Here is a 19439-nt window from a genome sequence, read left to right on the forward strand (position 1 = left end):
TGTTACTACTGTGTTACTACTGTGTTGTTACTGTGTTGTTACTACGGTGTTACTACTGTGTTACTACTGTGTTACTACTGTGTTACTACTGTGTTGTTACTGTGTTACTACGGTGTTACTACTGTGTTGTTACTGTGTTGTTACTGTGTTACTACGGTGTTAATACTGTGTTGTTACTACTGTGTTACTACCGTGTTGTTACTGTGTTACTATGGTGTTGCTACTGTGTTACTACTGTGTTACTACTGTGTTACTACTGTGTTACTACTGTGTTACTACTGTGTTGTTACTGTGTTACTACTGTGTTGTTACTGTGTTACTACGGTGTTACTACTGTGTTACTACGGTGTTACTACTGTGTTGTTACTGTGTTACTACGGTGTTAATACTGTGTTGTTACTACTGTGTTACTACTGTGTTGTTACTGTGTTACTACGGTGTTGTTACTGTGTTGCTACTGTGTTACTACTGTGTTACTACTGTGTTACTACGGTGTTACTACTGTGTTACTACTGTGTTGTTACTACGGTGTTACTACGGTGTTACTGTGTTACTACGGTGTTACTACTGTGTTACTACTGTGTTACTACTGTGTTACTACTGTGTTACTGTGCTGTTACTGTGTTACTACTGTGTTGTTACTGTGTAGTTACTACTGTGTTACTACTGTGTTACTACTACTGTGCTGTTACGGTGTTACTACTGTGTTACTACGGTGTTGTTAATGTTTTACTACTGTGTTACTACTGTGTTACTACGGTGTTACTACTGTGTTACTACTGTGTTACTACTGTGTTGTTACTACGGTGTTACTACGGTGTTACTACTGTGTTACTACGGTGTTACTACTGTGTTACTACTGTGTTACTACTGTGTTACTACTGTGTTACTGTGCTGTTACTGTGTTACTACTGTGTTACTACTGTGTTACTACTGTATTGTTACTGTGTTACTACGGTGTTAATACTGTGTTGTTACTACTGTGTTACTACTGTGTTGTTACTACAGTGTTGTTACTGTGTTGTTACTGTGTTGTTACTGTGTTGCTACTGTGTTGCTACTGTGTTGCTACTGTGTTGCTACTGTGTTGCTACTGTGTTGTTACTGTGTTGTTACTGTGTTGTTACTGTGTTACTACGGTGCTACTACTGTGTTACTGTGTTACTACTGTGTTACTACTGTGTTACTACTGTGTTACTACTGTGTTACTACTGTGTTGTTACTGTGTTGTTACGGTGTTAATACTGTGTTGTTACTACTGTGTTACTACTGTGTTGTTACTACTGTGTTACTACGGTGTTGTTACTGTGTTGTTACTGTGTTACTACTGTGTTACTACTGTGTTACTACTGTGTTGCTACTGTGTTGTTACTGTGTTGTTACTACGGTGTTACTACTGTGTTACTACTGTGTTACTACTGTGTTGTTACTGTGTTACTACGGTGTTACTACTGTGTTGTTACTGTGTTGTTACTGTGTTACTACGGTGTTAATACTGTGTTGTTACTACTGTGTTACTACGTGTTGTTACTGTGTTACTACTGTGTTACTACTGTGTTACTACTGTGTTACTACTGTGTTGTTACTGTGTTGCTACTGTGTTACTACTGTGTTACTACTGTGTTACTACTGTGTTACTACTGTGTTACTACTGTGTTGTTACTGTGTTACTACGGTGCTACTACTGTGTTACTACTGTGTTACTACTGTGTTACTACGGTGTTGTTACTGTGTTACTACTACTGTGCTGTTACGGTGTTACTACTGTGTTACTACGGTGTTGTTAATGTGTTACTACTGTGTTACTACTGTGTTACTACGGTGTTACTACTGTGTTACTACTGTGTTACTACTGTGTTACTACTGTGTTACTACTGTGTTACTACTGTGTTGTTACTACGGTGTTACTACTGTGTTACTACTGTGTTACTACTGTGTTACTACTGTGTTACTGTGCTGTTACTGTGTTACTACTGTGTTACTACTGTGTTACTACTGTGTTGTTACTGTGTTACTACGGTGTTACTACTGTGTTGTTACTGTGTTACTATGTTGTTAATACTGTGTTGTTACTACTGTGTTACTACTGTGTTGTTACTACTGTGTTACTACTGTGTTGTTACTGTGTTACTACGGTGTTGCTACTGTGTTGCTACTGTGTTGCTACTGTGTTGCTACTGTGTTGCTACTGTGTTGTTATTGTGTTGTTACTGTGTTACTACGGTGCTACTACTGTGTTACTGTGTTACTACTGTGTTACTACTGTGTTACTACGGTGTTACTACTGTGTTACTACTGTGTTGTTACTGTGTTGTTACTGTGTTAATACTGTGTTGTTACTACTGTGTTACTACTGTGTTGTTACTACTGTGTTACTACGGTGTTGTTACTGTGTTACTACTGTGTTACTACTGTGTTACTACTGTGTTGTTACTGTGTTGTTACTACGGTGTTACTACTGTGTTACTACTGTGTTGTTACTGTGTTACTACTGTGTTGTTACTGTGTTGTTACTACGGTGTTACTACGGTGTTACTACTGTGTTACTACTGTGTTACTACTGTGTTGTTACTGTGTTGTTACTGTGTTGTTACTACGGTGTTACTACGGTGTTAATACTGTGTTGTTACTGTGCTGTTACTGTGCTGTTACGGTGTTACTACTGTGTTACTACTGTGTTACTACTGTGTTACTACTGTGTTGTTACTGTGTTACTACTGTGTTACTACTATGTTGTTACTGTGCTGTTACTGTGCTGTTACTGTGCTATTACTGTGCTATTACTGTGTTACTACGGTGTTACTACGGTGTTACTACTGTGCTGTTACTGTGTTGACAGCCACAGACAGGCCACAGATACACTACAGACAAGCTACAGACAGGCTACAGACAGCCACAGACAGGCTACAGATAGCCATAGACAGGCTACAGACAGGCTACAGACAGGCTACAGGCAGCCACACAGGCTACAGACAGGCTACAGACAGCCACAGACAGGCTACAGACAGCCATAGACAGGCTACAGATAGCCATAGACAGGCTACAGACAGCCACAGACAGCCACAGACAGGCTACAGACAGGCTACAGACAGCCACAGACAGGCTACAGACAGCCACAGACAGGCTACAGACAGGATACAGACAGGCTACAGACAGGCTACAGACAGGCTACAGATAGCCATAGACAGGCTACAGACAGGCCACAGACAGGCCACAGACAGGCTACAGACAGGCTACAGACAGGCTACAGACAGGCTACAGACAGGATACAGACAGGCCACAGACAGGCCACAGACAGGCTACAGACAGGCTACAGACAGGCTACAGACAGGCTACAGACAGGATACAGACAGGCCACAGACAGGCCACAGACAGGCTACAGACAGGCTACAGATAGCCACAGACAGGCTACAGACAGGCCACAGACAGGCCACAGACAGGCTACAGACAGGCTACAGACAGGCTACAGAGAGGCTACAGACAGGATACAGACAGGCCATAGACAGGCCACATACAGGCTACAGACAGGCTACAGACAGGCTACAGATAGCCACAGACAGGCTACAGACAGGCTACAGACAGGCTACAGACAGGCTACAGACAGGCTACAGACAGGCCACAGACAGGCTACAGACAGGCTACAGACAGGCTACAGAGAGGCTACAGACAGCCACAGACAGGCTACAGACAGGCTACAGACAGGCTACAGACAGGCTACAGACAGGCTACAGACAGGCTACAGACAGTGGGACTCACGGTCGTGTTCAGAGCCCAAAGTAGCAAACATTTTTACTAAATAAATTAGTTCTTGTTCGACAAATTCACGGAAGTACTTCCTCCCTTTCAAAATGTTGTCTCCTGTTTTCTGTCTAGTGAACAGAACACTGCTTGGTAGCCGGTGTAGGATGAAGTTGCTCTTATCTGGGGTCAGTTTTGTATTCTTTGTAGTTTAGGTTAGGATTAGGGGAAGCTGACCTGATGTCAGTACTTATAGGGAACGTCAGAGCTGGTACCTGAGGTGGTGGTTCCGTGGATAACACTGGAGGGTCTGGGCTGGTGTTGTCTGTACTGATGCTGCTGATGGTACACGTCGTCATGGTGATAGACTCTTTCTTCTCAGACACATCTCCATTCTGGAGAGAGTTCTGCCTCAGTTGACCTGGAGGAGAGAAGTGACTGTGGCCATGCTGCAGAGGCAGGACAAAGAAGAGGGTTAAAAAGAGAGCTTTTGTGTATTCCAGATGGCGCACCCTGTTCCTATTGGCTGCGGTCAAAAGAAGTGTACTACATTTGGTGTAATTTGGGATGCAGCCTTAAGGTTACTGCTGGAGAGACAGGACAACGATGTTAAATATACAGAGACAGGACAAAGATGTTAAACATACAGAGACAGGACAAAGATGTTAAATATACAGAGACAGGACAAAGATGTTAAATATACAGAGACAGGACAAAGATGTTAAATATACAGAGACAGGACAAAGATGTTAAATATACAGAGACAAGACAAAGATGTTAAATATACAGAGACAGGACAAAGATGTTAAATATACAGAGACAGGACAAAGATGTTAAATATACAGAGACAGGACAACGATGTTAAATATACAGAGACAGGACAAAGATGTTAAATATACAGAGACAGGACAAAGATGTTAAATATACAGAGATAGGACAAAGATGTTAAATATACAGAGACAGGACAAAGATGTTAAATATACAGAGACAGGACAAAGATGTTAAATATACAGAGATAGGACAAAGATGTTAAATATACAGAGACAGGACAAAGATGTTAAATATACAGAGACAGGACAAAGATGTTAAACATACAGAGACAGGACAAAGATGGTTAAATATACAGAGACAGGACAAAGATGTTAAATATACAGAGATAGGACAAAGATGTTAAATATACAGAGACAGGACAACGATGTTAAATATACAGAGACAGGACAAAGATGTTAAACATACTAGAGACAGGACAAAGATGTTAAATATACAGAGACAAGACAAAGATGTTAAATATACAGAGACAGGACAAAGATGTTAAATATACAGAGACAGGACAACGATGTTAAATATACAGAGACAGGACAACGATGTTAAATATACAGAGACAGGACAAAGATGTTAAATATACAGAGACAGGACAAAGATGTTAAATATACAGAGACAGGACAAAGATGTTAAATATACAGAGACAAGACAAAGATGTTAAATATACAGAGACAAGACAAAGATGTTAAATATACAGAGACAGGACAAAGATGTTAAATATACAGAGACAGGACAAAGATGTTAAATATACAGAGACAGGACAACAATGTTAAATACACAGAGACAAGACAAAGATGTTAAATATACAGAGACAGGACAAAGATGTTAAATATACAGAGACAAGACAAAGATGTTAAATATACAGAGACAGGACAAAGATGTTAAATATACAGAGACAGGACAAAGATGTTAAATATACAGAGACAGGACAACAATGTTAAATACACAGAGACAAGACAAAGATGTTAAATATACAGAGACAAGACAAAGATGTTAAATATACAGAGACAGGACAAAGATGTTAAATATACAGAGACAAGACAAAGATGTTAAATATACAGAGACAGGACAACAATGTTAAATACACAGAGACAAGACAAAGATGTTAAATATACAGAGACAAGACAAAGATGTTAAATATACAGAGACAGGACAAAGATGTTAAATATACAGAGACAAGACAAAGATGTTAAATATACAGAGACAGGACAAAGATGTTAAATATACAGAGACAGGACAACAATGTTAAATACACAGAGACAAGACAAAGATGTTAAATATACAGAGACAGGACAAAGATGTTAAAATAACTTCCCGTCAGCGGGACACCGGTCAACAATTTCCAGGCGCGCAATTCAAGTAAATAATCGCAAAAATTACCGATATTAAAGATCTCTGTACATACAAGTGTCTTATATCGGTTAAAACCTTAAATTATTTTTTATCTAACTGCATTGTCCGATTTACAGTAGGCTTTACAGCGAAAGCATGCCATGTGATTGTTTGAGGACGGCGCCCCAAATCAACATATTTTTCAACCAACACAGGCTTCATAAAATCACAAATAGCGATGTAATAAATCACTTACTTTTTGAAAATCTTCCTCTGATTTGTAATCCAAAGGGTCCCAGCTACAACATGCATGGTCGTTTTGTTAGATAAAATCCTTCTTTATATCCCAAAAAGTCAGTTTAGTTGGCACCATTGATTTGAGTTCAACATGCAGACAAAGGAGTCCAAAAAGCTACCGCTAAACTTTGTTAAAACAAGTCAAACTATGTTTCTAACCAATCATCAGGTACCCTAAAATGTAAATAAACTATAATATTTCATACGGAAAGAAGTATGTTCTATAGAAAAGTGAAATTAGCAGGTGCGAGTCTCCTTCGTCACACGCCCACAGACTGATTTCCAACTGTGACTCCCTGTACCAAACTCAAAAATCTTCCTCATTTTGGAAAAAACAAGCCTGGAACCTTGAACAAAGACTGTTGACATCTAGTGGAAGCCATAGGAATTGCAATCTGGGAGCTGGAATTGGGAGCTGGAATTGCACAGGACCCATAGCTTTCCATTGTGATCTCAAAAAAAAAAAAGGGTTGGTTTTTCTTTGTATTGTCTCCCACCATATCAATTGTGTCATACTTTATTTTAACATTTCTACAAACTGCAAAGTGTTTTCTATCCAATGGTACCAATTCTATGCATATCCTGGCCTCTGGGCCTGAGTAACAGGCAGTTTACTTTGGGCACATCATTCAGACAGGAATTGGAGATAAAAAAAAGGACCTAGCCCTAAGAAGTTTTACATAGAGAGACAGGACAAAGATGTTAAACGTACAGAGACAGGACAAAGATGTTAAACGTACAGAGACAGGACAAAGATGTTAAACGTACAGAGACAGGACAAAGATGTTAAATATACAGAGACAAGACAAAGATGTTAAATATACAAAGACAGGACAAAGATGTTAAACATACAGAGACAGGACAACGATGTTAAACATACTAGAGACAGGACAAAGATATTAAACATACTAGAGACAGGACAAAGATGATAGATGTACAGAGAGACAATAAACGAAGCCTGGTCAAATCGACACAGTACAGGCACAGAACAGCTGTGGCCATGCTGCAAAGACATAATTTTTTATACATAGTTTTGTGGTTAAAAAATGAGGGCATGGGTATGTCTCAAAGGGTACCCTACAGTACTCCCTGTACGAGCTCTGACCAGGGCCCTATGGTAAACATACAGAGAAAATAGATGTACAGTTCTGCTTACCACGTCTCAAATGGTACCCTACAGTACTCCCTGTATGAGCTTTGACCAGGGCCCTATGGTAAACATACAGAGAAAATAGATGTACAGTTCTGCTTACCACGTCTCAAATGGTACCCTACAGTACTCCCTGTATGAGCTTTGACCAGGGCCCTATGGTAAACATTCAGAGACGGAACACACAGACCCTGGCTCGATGACCAGAGATGTACAGACAGGAAATGACCCTGGCTCGATGACCAGAGATGTACAGACAGGAAATGACCCTGGCTAGATGACCAGAGATGTACAGACAGGAAATGACCCTGGCTAGATGACCAGAGATGTACAGACAGGAAATGACCCTGGCTCGATGACCAGAGATGTACAGACAGGAAATGACCCTGGCTAGATGACCAGAGATGTACAGACAGGAAATGAACCTGGCTAGATGACCAGAGATGTGCAGACAGGAAATGACCCTGGCTAGATGACCAGATGTACAGACAGGAAATGACCCTGGCTAGATGACCAGAGATGTGCAGACAGGAAATGATCCTGGCTAGATGACAAGAGATGTACAGACAGGAAATGACCCTGGCTAGATGACCAGATGTACAGACAGGAAATGACGCTGGCTAGATGACCAGAGATGTACAGACAGGATATGACGCTGGCTAGATGACCAGAGATGTACAGACAGGAAATAAACCCGGGCCAAATCGACACAGTGTATATATATGTATATATATATATATATATGCTGTTTAAATGGTTTAAAGCAGACAATACCTCATGCTCTGTTCTTAGTGCCATCTTCAGTACTTTCTCTGTGAAGAACAGCAGGTAAAATCCACCAAATATTCCAACGGCTTTGAGAATGTAGTCATCCGCTCTGGGATCAAATCCCAGGGCCTGTTGGAAAAAACATGCATGTGGTAACAGTAGGGTACCAACAATTCCTGGGTGGAAGATTCCTGCAATTATGAGGGGGAAATCCAGGGAATGTGGGGAAAGTTACAGTCATTTTACAACCCTAGGTAGCAGTCATTTTACAACCCTAGGTAGCAGTCATTTTACAACCCTAGGTAGCAGTTGTTTTACAACCCTAGGTAGCAGTCATTTTACAACCCTAGGTAGCAGTCATTTTACAACCCTAGGTAGCAGTAATTTACAAACCTAGGTAGCAGTAACACAGTATATTACAACCCTAGGTAGCAGTCATTTTACAACCCTAGGTAGCAGTCATTTTACAACCCTAGGTAGCAGTAATTTTACAATCCTAGGTAGCAGTCATTTTACAACCCTAGGTAGCAGTCATTTTACAACCCTAGGTAGCAGTGATTTTACAACCCTAGGTAGCAGTCATTTTACAACCCTAGGTAGCAGTAATTTACAACCCTAGGTAGCAGTGATTTTACAACCCTAGGTAGCAGTAATTTTACAACCCTAGGTAGCAGTAATTTACAACCCTAGGTAGCAGTGATTTTACAACCCTAGGTAGCAGTAATTTACAACCCTAGGTAGCAGTAACACAGTCATTTTACAACCCTAGGTAGCAGTAATTTTACAACCCTAGGTAGCAGTAATTTTACAACCCTAGGTAGCAGTAATTTTACAACCCTAGGTAGCAGTAATTTACAACCCTAGGTAGCAGTAATTTACAACCCTAGGTAGCAGTCATTTACAACCCTAGGTAGCAGTAATTTACAACCCTAGGTAGCAGTAATTTTACAACCCTAGTTAGCAGTAATTTTACAACCCTAGGTAGCAGTAATTTTACAACCCTAGGTAGCAGTAACACAGTCATTTTACAACCCTAGGTAGCAGTCATTTTACAACCCTAGGTAGCAGTCATTTTACAACCCTAGGTAGCAGTCATTTTACAACCCTAGGTAGCAGTAACACAGTCATTTTACAACCCTAGGTAGCAGTAATTTTACAGAGATCCTACCTCTGGTATTAACTGCATTAGAGAGATCCTACCTCTGGTATTAACTGCATTAGAGAGATCCTACCTCTGGTATTAACTGCAGGACAGCATTAGAGAGATCCTACCTCTGGTATTAACTGCAGGGCAGTATTAGAGAGATCCTACCTCTGGTATTAACAGCATTAGAGAGATCCTACCTCTGGTATTAACAGCATTAGAGAGATCCTACCTCTGGTATTAACAGCATTAGAGAGATCCTACCTCTGGTATTAACTGCAGGACAGTATTAGAGAGATCCTACCTCTGGTATTAACTGCATTAGAGAGATCCTACCTCTGGTATTAACTGCATTAGAGAGATCCTACCTCTGGTATTAACAGCATTAGAGAGATCCTACCTCTGGTATTAACTGCAGGACAGTATTAGAGAGATCCTACCTCTGGTATTAACTGCATTATAGAGATCCTACCTCTGGTATTAACTGCATTAGAGAGATCCTACCTCTGGTATTAACAGCATTAGAGAGATCCTACCTCTGGTATTAACAGCATTAGAGAGATCCTACCTCTGGTATTAACAGCATTAGAGAGATCCTACCTCTGGTATTAACTGCAGGACAGCATTAGAGAGATCCTACCTCTGGTATTAACTGCAGGACAGTATTAGAGAGATCCTACCTCTGGTATTAACTGCATTAGAGAGATCCTACCTCTGGTATTAACTGCAGGACAGTATTAGAGAGATCCTACCTCTGGTATTAACTGCAGGACAGTATTAGAGAGATCCTACCTCTGGTATTAACTGCATTAGAGAGATCCTACCTCTGGTATTAACTGCAGGACAGCATTAGAGAGATCCTACCTCTGGTATTAACTGCAGGACAGCATTAGAGAGATCCTACCTCTGGTATTAACTGCAGGACAGCATTAGAGAGATCCTACCTCTGGTATTAACTGCATTAGAGAGATCCTACCTCTGGTATTAAACAGCATTAGAGAGATCCTACCTCTGGTATTAACAGCATTAGAAAGATCCTACCTCTGGTATTAAACTGCATTAGAGAGATCCTACCTCTGGTATTAACTGCATTAGAGAGATCCTACCTCTGGTATTAAACTGCATTAGAGAGATCCTACCTCTGGTATTAAACAGCATTAGAGAGATCCTACCTCTGGTATTAACTGCATTAGAGAGATCCTACCTCTGGTATTAACATCATTAGAGAGATCCTACCTCTGGTATTAACAGCATTAGAGAGATCCTACCTCTGGTATTAACTGCATTAGAGAGATCCTACCTCTGGTATTAACTGCAGGACAGCATTAGAGAGATCCTACCTCTGGTATTAACAGCATTAGAGAGATCCTACCTCTGGTATTAACTGCAGGACAGAGATCCTACCTCTGGTATTAACAGCATTAGAGAGATCCTACCTCTGGTATTAACAGCATTAGAGAGATCCTACCTCTGGTATTAACAGCATTAGAGAGATCCTACCTCTGGTATTAACTGCAGGACAGAGATCCTACCTCTGGTATTAACTGCAGGACAGAGATCCTACCTCTGGTATTAACAGCATTAGAGAGATCCTACCTCTGGTATTAACTGCATTAGAGAGATCCTACCTCTGGTATTAAACTGCATTAGAGAGATCCTACCTCTGGTATTAAACAGCATTAGAGAGATCCTACCTCTGGTATTAACTGCATTAGAGAGATCCTACCTCTGGTATTAACAGCATTAGAGAGATCCTACCTCTGGTATTAACAGCATTAGAGAGATCCTACCTCTGGTATTAACTGCATTAGAGAGATCCTACCTCTGGTATTAACTGCAGGACAGCATTAGAGAGATCCTACCTCTGGTATTAACAGCATTAGAGAGATCCTACCTCTGGTATTAACTGCAGGACAGAGATCCTACCTCTGGTATTAACAGCATTAGAGAGATCCTACCTCTGGTATTAACAGCATTAGAGAGATCCTACCTCTGGTATTAACAGCATTAGAGAGATCCTACCTCTGGTATTAACTGCAGGACAGAGATCCTACCTCTGGTATTAACAGCATTAGAGAGATCCTACCTCTGGTATTAACTGCATTAGAGAGATCCTACCTCTGGTATTAACTGCAGGACAGAGATCCTACCTCTGGTATTAACTGCAGGACAGAGATCCTACCTCTGGTATTAACAGCATTAGAGAGATCCTACCTCTGGTATTAACTGCAGGACAGCGTTGGAGAAGAGCGTGCCGATGGCCAGGCCGATGAAGTAGGTGAGCACCTTGGGAAAGTACGGCTTCTTGGTGAAGGGGATGAGTGCCAGGCCCAGGAGAGAGGCCAGGTTAATAATGGTGACAGACAGGAAGCCATAACCCCACACTGGACAGGACAAGAGAAAGAGATACATATTGAGCATGGTTACATGCACAGAATAATATGATTATTGTGGATAGTCAGATTAATACATTAATTTGTTTGTTTTGATTTTTAATTTGTTAACTTTTTCATGAGGAATTATTTTCCCTAATAATCCTGTTTACATGGACACATCTGAAAATCAGGCTGCCTGATGGGACTTTTGATAATATGCATAAAAAAAATCACCAATCAAAATAAACATTCTACCACAATGACCATGTCATTTTTCGTAAAGCCTAATTCATTTGTAAGTGAAAACTTTCTGCATATTTTCTGTTTTTCTAAACTCACTTTAGCGGTGAATAAGAGGCTGGTTGTGCTGGCCCAGATCAGATCCACCTCTGGAACCCTGATTAAAACTGTTTCACATGTCCCAATCATTTAAAACTGGCCAAGTGTCCTAATGATTTAAAACTGGCCAAGTGTCCCAATCATTTAAAACTGGCCAAGTGTCCTAATCATTTAAAACTGGCCAAGTGTCCTAATCATTTAAAACTGGCCAAGTGTCCTAATCATTTAAAACTGGCCAAGTGTCCTAATCATTTAAAACTGGCCAAGTGTCCCAATCATTTAAAACTGGCCAAGTGTCCTAATCATTTAAAACTGGCCAAGTGTCCTAATCATTTAAAACTGGCCAAGTGTCCCAATCATTTAAAACTGGCCAAGTGTCCTAATCATTTAAAACTGGCCAAGTGTCCCTTGGGAAATCATTTAAAACTGGCCAGTGTCCTAATCATTTAAAACTGGCCAAGTGTCCTAATCATTTAAAACTGGCCAAGTGTCCTAATGATTTAAAACTGGGAATTAGTGTCCTAATCATTTAAAACTGGCCAAGTGTCCTAATCATTTAAAACTGGCCAAGTGTCCCAATCATTTAAAACTGGCCAAGTGTCCTAATCATTTAAAACTGGCCAAGTGTCTCTAATCATTTAAAACTGGCCAAGTGTCCCAATCATTTAAAACTGGCCAAGTGTCCTAATCATTTAAAACTGGCCAAGTGTCCTAATCATTTAAAACTGGCCAAGTGTCCCAATCATTTAAAACTGGCCAAGTGTCCTAATCATTTAAAACTGGCCAAGTGTCCTAATCATTTAAAACTGGCCAAGTGTCCCAATCATTTAAAACTGGCCAAGTGTCCTAATCATTTAAAACTGGCCAAGTGTCCTAATCATTTAAAACTGGCCAAGTGTCTCAATCATTTAAAACTGGCCACGTGTCCTAATGATTTAAAACTGTTTACGTGTCCTAATCATTTAAAACTGTGTACATGTCCTAATAATTTAAAACTGTGTAAATGTCCTAATAATTTTAAACTGGTCACGTGTCCTAATAATTTCATAGATTGCTCAGAAAACCAGGGTGTTTTTAATCAGCATATGCCTAGTTTGATGTTGACCGTACGCCGATTAAGATAAGGTGATTATAATTGGTCTATTAACATAGTAGGTTAAATGTTGAATTGTTAGTGTGCATGTAAATACACTCAGTGTTACTGACCCATCCTATAACCACATTGTTACTGACCCATCCTATAACCACAGTGTTACTGACCCATCCTATAACCACAGTGTTACTGACCCATCCTATAACCACAGTGTTACTGACCCATCCTATAACCACAGTGTTACTGACCCATCCTATAACCACAGTGTTACTGACCCATCCTATAACCACAGTGTTACTGACCCATCCTATAACCACAGTGTTACTGACCCATCCTATAACCACAGTGTTACTGACCCATCCTATAACCACAGTGTTACTGACCCATCCTATAACCACAGTGTTACTGACCCATCCTATAACCACAGTGTTACTGACCCATCCTATAACCACAGTGTTACTGACCCATCCTATAACCACAGTGTTACTGACCCATCCTATAACCACAGTGTTACTGACCCATCCTATAACCACAGTGTTACTGACCCATCCTATAACCACAGTGTTACTGACCCATCCTATAACCACAGTGTTACTGACCCATCCTATAACCACAGTGTTACTGACCCATCCTATAACCACAGTGTTACTGACCCATCCTATAACCACAGTGTTACTGACCCATCCTATAACCACAGTGTTACTGACCCATCCTATAACCACAGTGTTACTGACCCATCCTATAACCACAGTGTTACTGACCCATCCTATAACCACAGTGTTACTGACCCATCCTATAACCACAGTGTTACTGACCCATCCTATAACCACAGTGTTACTGACCCATCCTATAACCACAGTGTTACTGACCCATCCTATAACCACAGTGTTACTGACCCATCCTATAACCACAGTGTTACTGACCCATCCTATAACCACAGTGTTACTGACCCATCCTCCATAACCACAGTGTTACTGATCCCATCCTATAACCACAGTGTTACTGCACCCATCCTATAACCACAATGTTACTGACCCATCCTATAACCACAGTGTTACTGATCACAGCATCCTATAACCACAGTGTTACTGATCACAGCATCAATCCTATAACATCACAGTGTTACTGATCACAGCATCCTATAACCACAGTCAATTACTGATCCCATCCATATAACCACAGTGTTACTGATCACAGCATCCTATAACCATCAATGTTACTGCATCCCATCCATATAACCACAGTGTTACTGACAGCATCCTATAACCACAGTGTCAATACCCATCACCTATAACCACAGCATGTATACTGATCACAGCATCCTATAACCACAATGACCCATTATAGCCAGCATCAATACCCATCCAGCATAACCACAGTGTTACTGATCACAGCATCTATACCGATCACAGCATCAATGTCACAGCATCAATACCTATCACAGCATTACCCTGATCACAGCATCAATACCTATCACACATGTATACTGATCACAGCATCAATACAGTGATCACAGCATCAATACCTATAACCACAGTGCATCCATCACCTATAACCAGCATCAATACTGATCACAGCATCACATACTCACAGCATCAATACCTATCACAGCATCAATACTGATCACAGCATCTATACTGATCACAGCATCAATAATCACAGCATCAATACTGATCACAGCATCAATACTGCCATTTACTGAGCATCAATACCTCACAGCATAACCACAGCATGTTACTGATCACAGCATCCTATAACCACAGCATGTTACTGATCACAGCATCAATAACCACAGTGTTACTGATCACAGCATCAATAACCAGCATCAATACCCATCACAGCATCAATACTGATCACAGCATCAATAACCACAGTGTTACTCACAGATCACAGCATCCTATAACCATCAGTGTTACTGCATCCATCCTATCACAGCACAGTGTTACCTGATCACAGCATCTATAACCACAGCATGTTACTGATCCAGCATCAATATAACCACAGTCAATACTGATCCCATCCTATAACCACAGCATCAATACTGATCACAGCATCAATATAACCACAGCATCAATACTGATCACAGCATCTATAATCACAGCATCAATGACCAGCATCCTATAAGCATCAGTGTTATCACAGCATCCTATAACCACAGCATGTTACTGATCACAGCATCAATAACCACAGCATCAATACTGATCACAGCATAATACCATCACAGCATCAATATCACCACAGTGTTACAGCATCAATCCTATCACAGCATGTTACTGATCACAGCATCTATAATCACAGTGTTACTGACCCATCCAATATAACAGCATCAATAGACAGCATCAATACCTATAACAGTCAATACTGATCACAGCATCCTATAACGATCACAGTGCATCAATACTGATCCAGCATCAATACTATAACCACAGTGTTACAGCATCAATACCGATCACAGCATCAATACGATCACAGCATGTTACTGACCAGCATCTATAACCACAGTGCATCAATACGATCACAGCATCAATACTGATCACAGTGCATCAATACTGATCACAGCATCAGTTACTGACCCACAGATGTCAATACTGATCACAGCATCATCCTATGACCACAGTGCATCAATACTGATCCAGCATCAATATATCCAGCATGTTACTGATCACAGCATCATCCTATCACAGCATCACAGTGTTACTGATCACAGCATCATACCTATCACACATCAATAGTGTCACAGCATCCCATCACAGCATCAATAATCACAGCATCAGTGTTACTGATCACAGCATCCTATCACAGCATCACATGTTACTGATCACAGCATCCTATATACTGATCACAGCATGTTACTGACCCATCCTATAACCACAGTGTTACTGATCACCATCATCCTATAACTATCACAGTGTTACTGATCACAGCATCAATAACCACAGCATCAATACTGATCACAGCATCCTATAACCACATTACTGACCCATCCTATAACCACAGCATGTATACTGATCACTGATCCCATCCTATAACCACAGCATCAATACTGATCACAGCATCTATAACCACAGCATTACTGATCACAGCATCCTATAACTGATCACAGCATCAATACTGATCACAGCATCTATAACCATCAGTGTTACTGACCAGCATCAATATAACCACAGCATCAATACCCATCACAGCATCCATTATCCAGCATCAATAGTCACAGCATCAAGGGGATCACAGCATCAATACTGATCACAGCATCAATACTGATCACAGCATCAATACTGATCACAGCATCAATACCTATCACAGCATCAATACTGATCACAGCATCAATACTGATCACAGCATCAATACTGATCACAGCATCAATACCGATCACAGCATCAATACTGATCACAGCATCAATACTGATCACAGCATCAATACTGATCACAGCATCAATACTGATCACAGCATCAATACTGATCACAGCATCAATGCTGATCACAGCATCAATACTCATCACAGCATCAATACTGATCACAGCATCAATACTGATCACAGCATCAATACTGATCACAGCATCAATACTGATCACAGCATCAATACTGATCACAGCATCAATACCGATCACAGCATCAATACCGATCACAGCATCAATACCGATCGCAGCATCAAGATGTCCAACATCTACCTAAGATCAGACAGCAGCAGATCAAAGCTCGTATATAACAGTATTAGGTTATGGGTAGGGTAATTTGGGGTAGTAAGGATATCTTATAACATTATTAGGGCACATTGGGTTTTCTTTGATCACACACAGGAATTATGAATCAATTCTTCAAATATCAAATCCGGGCCAGCATCAATATGAATCAATTCTTCAAATATCAAACCCGGGCCAGTCCAATATGAATCAATTCTTCAAATACCAAACCCGGGCCAATCCAATATGAATCAATTCTTCAAATATCAAACCTGGGCCAGTCCAATATGAATCAATTCTTCAAATATCAAACCCGAGCCAGTCCAATATGAATCAATTCTTCAAATATCAAACCCGGGCCAGTCCAATATGAATCAATTCTTCAAATATCAAACTTGGGCCAGTCCAATATGAATCAATTCTTCAAATATCAAACCTGGGCCAGTCCAATATGAATCAATTCTTCAAATATCAAACCTGGGCCAGTCCAATATGAATCAATTCTTCAAATATCAAACCTGGGCCAGTCCAATATGAATCAATTCTTCAAATACCAAACCCGGGCCAGTCCAATATGAATCAATTCTTCAAATATCAAACCTGGGCCAGTCCAATATGAATCAATTCTTCAAATATCAAACCTGGGCCAGTCCAATATGAATCAATTCTTCAAATATCAAACCCGGGCCAGTCCAATATGAATCAATTCTTCAAATATCAAACCTGGGCCAGTACAATATGAATCAATTCTTCAAATATCAAACCTGGGCCAGTACAATATGAATCAATTCTTCAAATATCAAACCTGGGCCAGTACAATATGAATCAATTCTTCAAATATCAAACCTGGGCCAGTCCAATATGAATCAATTCTTCAAATATCAAACCTGGGCCAGTACAATATGAATAAATTCTTCAAATATCAAACCTGGGCCAGTACAATATGAATCAATTCTTCAAATATCAAACCTGGGCCAGTCCAATATGAATCAATTCTTCAAATATCAAACCCGGGCCAGTCCAATATGAATCAATTCTTCAAATATCAAACCTGGGCCAGTCCAATATGAATCAATTATTCAAATATCAAACCTGGGCCAGTCCAATATGAATCAATTCTTCAAATATCAAACCTGGGCCAGTCCAATATGAATCAATTCTTCAAATATCAAACCTGGGCCAGTCCAATATGAATCAATTCTTCAAATACCAAACCCGGGCCAGTCCAATATGAATCAATTCTTCAAATACCAAACCCGGGCCAATGTAACATGAATCAATTCTTCAAATACCAAACCCGGGCCAGTCCAATATGAATCAATTCTTCAAATACCAAACCCGGGCCAGTCCAATATGAATCAATTCTTCAAATACCAAACCCATTTTCACATTATGTTTTTTAGGGGGCAGGAGAATTTGAATTGAATTTGAATCAACTCTGATTGTGTTTAGTAGAATTTTTACATTGCAAATAGTGACAATTATTTTTCATGCCAGGAGAGGTACCGGATCCTGGTAAATGTGTTCCAGAACGAAACAGTCCAAAACTGAGAGGTGCCAGATCCAGTTCTGGGAAGATCTGGCTCAAATTCAGCACATTGTAGCTAATGGTAGGTAACATCGTGGGTAACATGGTAGGTCATGTGGGTAACATGGTGGGTAACATGGTAGGTCTGTAGGTAACATGGTAGGTCATGTAGGTAACATGGTGGGTAACATTGTAGGTCATGTAGGTAACATGGTGGGCAACATGGTAGGTCTGTAGGTAACATGGTAGGTCATGTAGGTAACATAGTGGGTAACATGGTAGGTCATATAGGTAACATGGTGGGTAACATGGTAGGTCATGTGGGTAACATGGTAGGTCATGTAGGTAACATGGTAGGTCATGTGGGTAACATGGTGGGTAACATGGTAGGTAATGTGGGTAACATGGTAGGTCATGTAGGTAACATGGTAGGTCATGTGGGTAACAGGTTTCAGTACCGTGGGTTAATATGGTTCTCACCGTGGTAGGTAACAGGTTTCAGTACCGTGGGTTAATATGGTTCTCACCGTGCCAGGTCCAATAGGAATCAATTCTTCAAATACTCAAACCGTGGCCAGTAACAGGTTTCAGTACCTTCAAATATCAAACCGTGGCCAGGTAACAGGTTTGAATCAATTCTTCAAATGGTACTCAAACCGTGGCCAGGTAACAGGTTTCAGTACCGAGGGTTAATATGGTACTCAAATATCAAACCGTGGTAGGTAACAGGTTTCAGTACCAATGGTTAATATGGTACTCAAACCGTGGTAGGTGACAGGTTTCAATACCGAGGGTTAATATGGTACTCACCGTGGTAGGTAACAGGTTTCAGTACCGAGGGTTAATATGGTACTCACCGTGGTAGGTAACAGGTTTCAGTACCGAGGGTTAATATGGTACTCACCGTGGTAGGTGACAGGTTTCAGTACCGAGGGTTAATATAGTACTCACCGTGGTAGGTAACAGGTTTCAGTACCGAGGGTTAATATGGTACTCACCGTGGTAGGTAACAGGTTTCAGTACCGTGGGTTAATATGGTACTCACCGTGGTAGGTAACAGGTTTCAGTACCGAGGGTTAATATGGTACTCACCGTGGTAGGTAACAGGTTTCAGTACCGAGGGTTAATATGGTACTCACCGTGGTAGGTAACAGGTTTCAGTACCGTGGGTTAA

At 40.5% G+C, this 19439-nt stretch overlaps 1 protein-coding gene and 1 long non-coding RNA gene across 5 annotated transcripts in view; both read right to left on the reverse strand.

Moving 5' to 3' along the window:
• slc39a8 (solute carrier family 39 member 8) overlaps positions 1-19439 on the reverse strand; it is an 83003-nt gene that overhangs the window by 10023 nt on the left and 53541 nt on the right. For 2 of the 3 annotated variants that reach the window (XM_052496034.1, XM_052496035.1), the window contains exons 3-5: positions 11466-11635; positions 8114-8236; positions 4014-4187 (exon numbers count right to left, since the gene is read on the reverse strand). In XM_052496034.1, coding sequence (XP_052351994.1) covers positions 4014-4187; positions 8114-8236; positions 11466-11635 — 467 coding nt within the window. Of the gene's footprint in view, positions 1-4013; positions 4188-8113; positions 8237-11465; positions 11636-11965; positions 11984-19439 lie in introns of those variants that run through there. The other variant, XM_052496036.1, reaches the window with a different exon arrangement.
• On the reverse strand, positions 16934-18112 carry LOC127915695 (uncharacterized). Of its 2 annotated transcripts, none has more exons than XR_008091664.1 (3): positions 17830-18112; positions 17748-17788; positions 16934-17460 (listed from the first exon to the last, which is right to left on the reverse strand). It is a non-coding gene; the product is annotated as an uncharacterized LOC127915695 (long non-coding RNA). The 2 variants fall into 2 exon arrangements; XR_008091663.1 differs by having other exon boundaries at positions 17707-17788.

This window comes from Oncorhynchus keta, chromosome 35, assembly GCF_023373465.1.
Source record: "Oncorhynchus keta strain PuntledgeMale-10-30-2019 chromosome 35, Oket_V2, whole genome shotgun sequence".
NCBI classification, from domain to species: domain Eukaryota; kingdom Metazoa; phylum Chordata; class Actinopteri; order Salmoniformes; family Salmonidae; genus Oncorhynchus; species Oncorhynchus keta.